We start from the raw sequence: 3217 nt of genomic DNA, 5'->3' as shown, positions 1-3217 counted from the left end.
ATGTGACATAGTTGAAATTTCAACTATCCTACTCCCTTCGTTTTAATTTATCTGAATCTATTTTATTTTTAGTCAGATCCAAAAAAAACGATATCTTCCCCTATTTGAAAATAATTTATCTTGATACAATAATTTATAGCTATACAAAATATATATACTTTATTTTATACTATAAATTTAAAAATCTTCTTTTTTTTTTAAACTCTGTACCCAGTCAAATAGGTTCATATAAATTGAAACAAAAGGGAATATTAAAAAGAGTTTGTCAAATGAAATTTGTGAAATAAAGAAAAGCAAGAAGGGAAAAAACTCCGTGTAAAGAATGCGTCGGAGGCAGCTATCAACCGCCACGTGTCACTTAGCTTTATGTAAAGTCGACTTGGTATTTTCAGACTCTGTTTGGACCATATAAAACTATTCAACATTAAATACCACGCCTCTCATCCTCTCCGTCCTCTTTTAGTTTCCATTTCAAAACAGTAGAAGTCTATTCCACGGCGAAATAATGACAAATTACGGCACAATACCGACGTCCTCTTCAGGTCCGGCAAACGTGGAGTACATCTCCAGGGCAAAAGATAGGATAAAGGAAGGATTAGGTACTCGCCGGCCATGGAAGGAGATGTTCAATTTCCACTCCCTAAATCTTCCATCTGGAGTCAACGATGCAATTTCACGAATTAAAACAAATATCTCCTACTTCCAGATGAACTACGCCATCGTAGTGCTCGGAATTGTCTTCTTAAGCCTCCTCTGGCACGCGATCTCGCTTATTGTGTTCTTAGTTCTGATGGCCATTTGGTTGTTTTTGTATTTTCTCCGTGATGAGCCTTTGGTGATTTTTGGCCGTCTGATTTCTGATCTTGTGGTTCTGATTGTGCTCTCTGTTTTTACTATCGGTATGCTCCTGCTTACTAATGCGACTTCGAATATTTTAATTTCGCTAGCGGTGGCCGTGGTTGTGGTGTTGATTCATGCTTCGATAAGGAAGACTGATGATTTGTTCATGGATGAAGAAGCTGCTGGGTTTTTGAGAACTCCTCCGTCGTCTTAGTTTTGCTGTGTTATTTTCCCCAATTCAATTGAAGCGTGAGAACCAATGTAGTTTCTTTTTCTGTTTTTCGTTTTTTAATTTATTTATTTCCGGTAATATCTTCGATTGATTGTTGTATTTTTATCACCATAAACTTTGTTTATTCCTCGTTGAATTTGATCATAATTGAATGGTGGTTACCTTGTTGTTATTAGTGATTTTTGTTTACTTATGCAATGCGTGTTGTGTTTAGTTAATTAGTGTCGGCAGAAATAATTTTGGGGACATGGCAAAAACGTGTACTTTCGCGGTCCTTCTTCGTCCAAATTGGGCATTTTAATTACGTGTAGTAAATTACCAACAAAAAAAAAAAGTTACTTGTAATAGCAGGACATAAATTGGAAAGGCACGGGAAGATGGTATCACTACTACTAAAACCTTCCTGAAAAGAGAATCGTCCAAATTAAACGTTCAAATAAAAAGGGTGTTATCACTTTTAGCCCTCAACAGAAACTATTTATATTTGTTAGTCGAAAAAGTGTATCAAATTGTATAATTTTTATATATAACATTATTTACCCTAAAAATTGGATAACACTTAAACTTATAATGTGATTTTAAGGATACGTGATTTTACCTAATACCAATTGATGAATATGAAGATCAATAATGGAAATTGACAATATGATAAAGCAAACCACTGTTTGGATGGAATTCAGCCCTTGAGCTTGAGTACCCTCAAACTAATTGGTGCAAGAACAGTTAAAAGTATAACAAGCTGATGAACAAGAATATGAGCTAGAGAAAGTGTTATATTGCTTTGATACGTGAGAACAATGTGTCTTACAAATGATTGGAACTGTGTTTATATAGTAGAGGAATCCTATCTATGGTACAATTCCAATTATAGAAGTAAATCCCATGATTAACTAAACAACCGCCCTTAATTCGATCTGTTCCGAGATTTCCACCACGACCTTCGACCAGTTACAGATATCTCACCTTTCCGTTCGGTCTTGCTCGATGTCTGTCTTGCTCAACCTCGATCATTATCGGTTTCGATCTTGCTAGGTACCTCGAATCCGAACTCGGTGTCTTATCCTCGTGCCTCGATCTGATCTATTACGGGATCGATCTTCGATGCTTCATACCGGTCTCGATAAATCAGTAAAATCGGGTGAGCCTGATTTTAACCGTATACATATATATAGTCCCCTCGTTTTTGGAGTGTAATGACAAGAAACGAATTAAGCCCAATTTCCTTTGCTTGTTCTTCTCGAAGCACCAAATATTTCAATATCTATTCTTCCTTGCTCACAAAAACAAAATGGCCAAAATATCTAAAACCGTTCCGCAAAAGGAAACTGCTTGGGTTCGGGCAAAGGAGGTTGCCGAGCGCGCCAAGTGTCAGTCTCGGGGGGAGACCCTTGAAAATACCCATGCTCGGGGCTTTGATCTTTCGAATGAGATCGATGGACCCCGAATGACCATTTAAACTAGAGTTTGAGTAGCTCTTAGGCTTACCAGTCGAGTGAAGATTTGCTCGAACTCGAAGTAAAGTTAACCCTTAGGCTTCATAAATAGTCCCCGGGTGAGAGTTTGCTCGAGCTCGGATTAAGACAGCCCTTGGGCTTTTATGATCGAGTAAGGACTTACTCGAACTCGAAGTGAAGTTAGCCCTTAGGCTTTATAGTCGAGTGAGGATTTGCTCGAACTCGAAGTAAAGTTAGCCCTTAGGCTTTATAGATAGTCCTTGAGTGAGAGTTTGCTCGAACTCGGGTTATGATAGCCCTTGGGCTTTTATGATCGAGTGAGGACTTGCTCGAACTCGAAGTGAAGTTAGCCCTTAGGCCTTATAACCGAGTGAGTATTTTCTCGAACTCGAAGTGAAGTAACCCTTAGGCTTTATAGTCAAGTGAGGATTTGCTCGAACTCGAAGTAAAGTTAGCCCTTAGGCTTTATAGATAGTCCCTGAGTGAGAGTTTGCTCGAACTCGGGTTAAGATAGCCCTTGGGCTTTTATGATCGAGTGAGGACTTGCTCAAACTCGAAGTGAAGTTAGCCCTTAGGCTTTATAGTCGAGTGAGGGTTTGCTCGAACTCGAAGTAAAGTTATCCCTTAGGCTTTATAGATAGTCCCCGAGTGAGAGTTTGCTCGAACTCGGGTTAAGATAGCCCTTGGGATT

The 3217-nt window shown here is 38.7% G+C and overlaps 1 protein-coding gene across 1 annotated transcript; it reads left to right on the top strand.

The window, feature by feature from the left end:
* On the top strand, positions 403–1247 carry LOC109213190 (PRA1 family protein F2-like). Its single transcript, XM_019376954.1, has one exon. The coding sequence runs from the start codon at positions 506–508 to the stop codon at positions 1052–1054; it is 549 nt and encodes a 182-aa protein (XP_019232499.1). The 5' UTR covers positions 403–505; the 3' UTR covers positions 1055–1247.

This window comes from Nicotiana attenuata, chromosome 2 (assembly GCF_001879085.1).
Source record: "Nicotiana attenuata strain UT chromosome 2, NIATTr2, whole genome shotgun sequence".
NCBI classification, from domain to species: domain Eukaryota; kingdom Viridiplantae; phylum Streptophyta; class Magnoliopsida; order Solanales; family Solanaceae; genus Nicotiana; species Nicotiana attenuata.
This window is presented reverse-complemented; position numbering and strand designations above follow the sequence as displayed.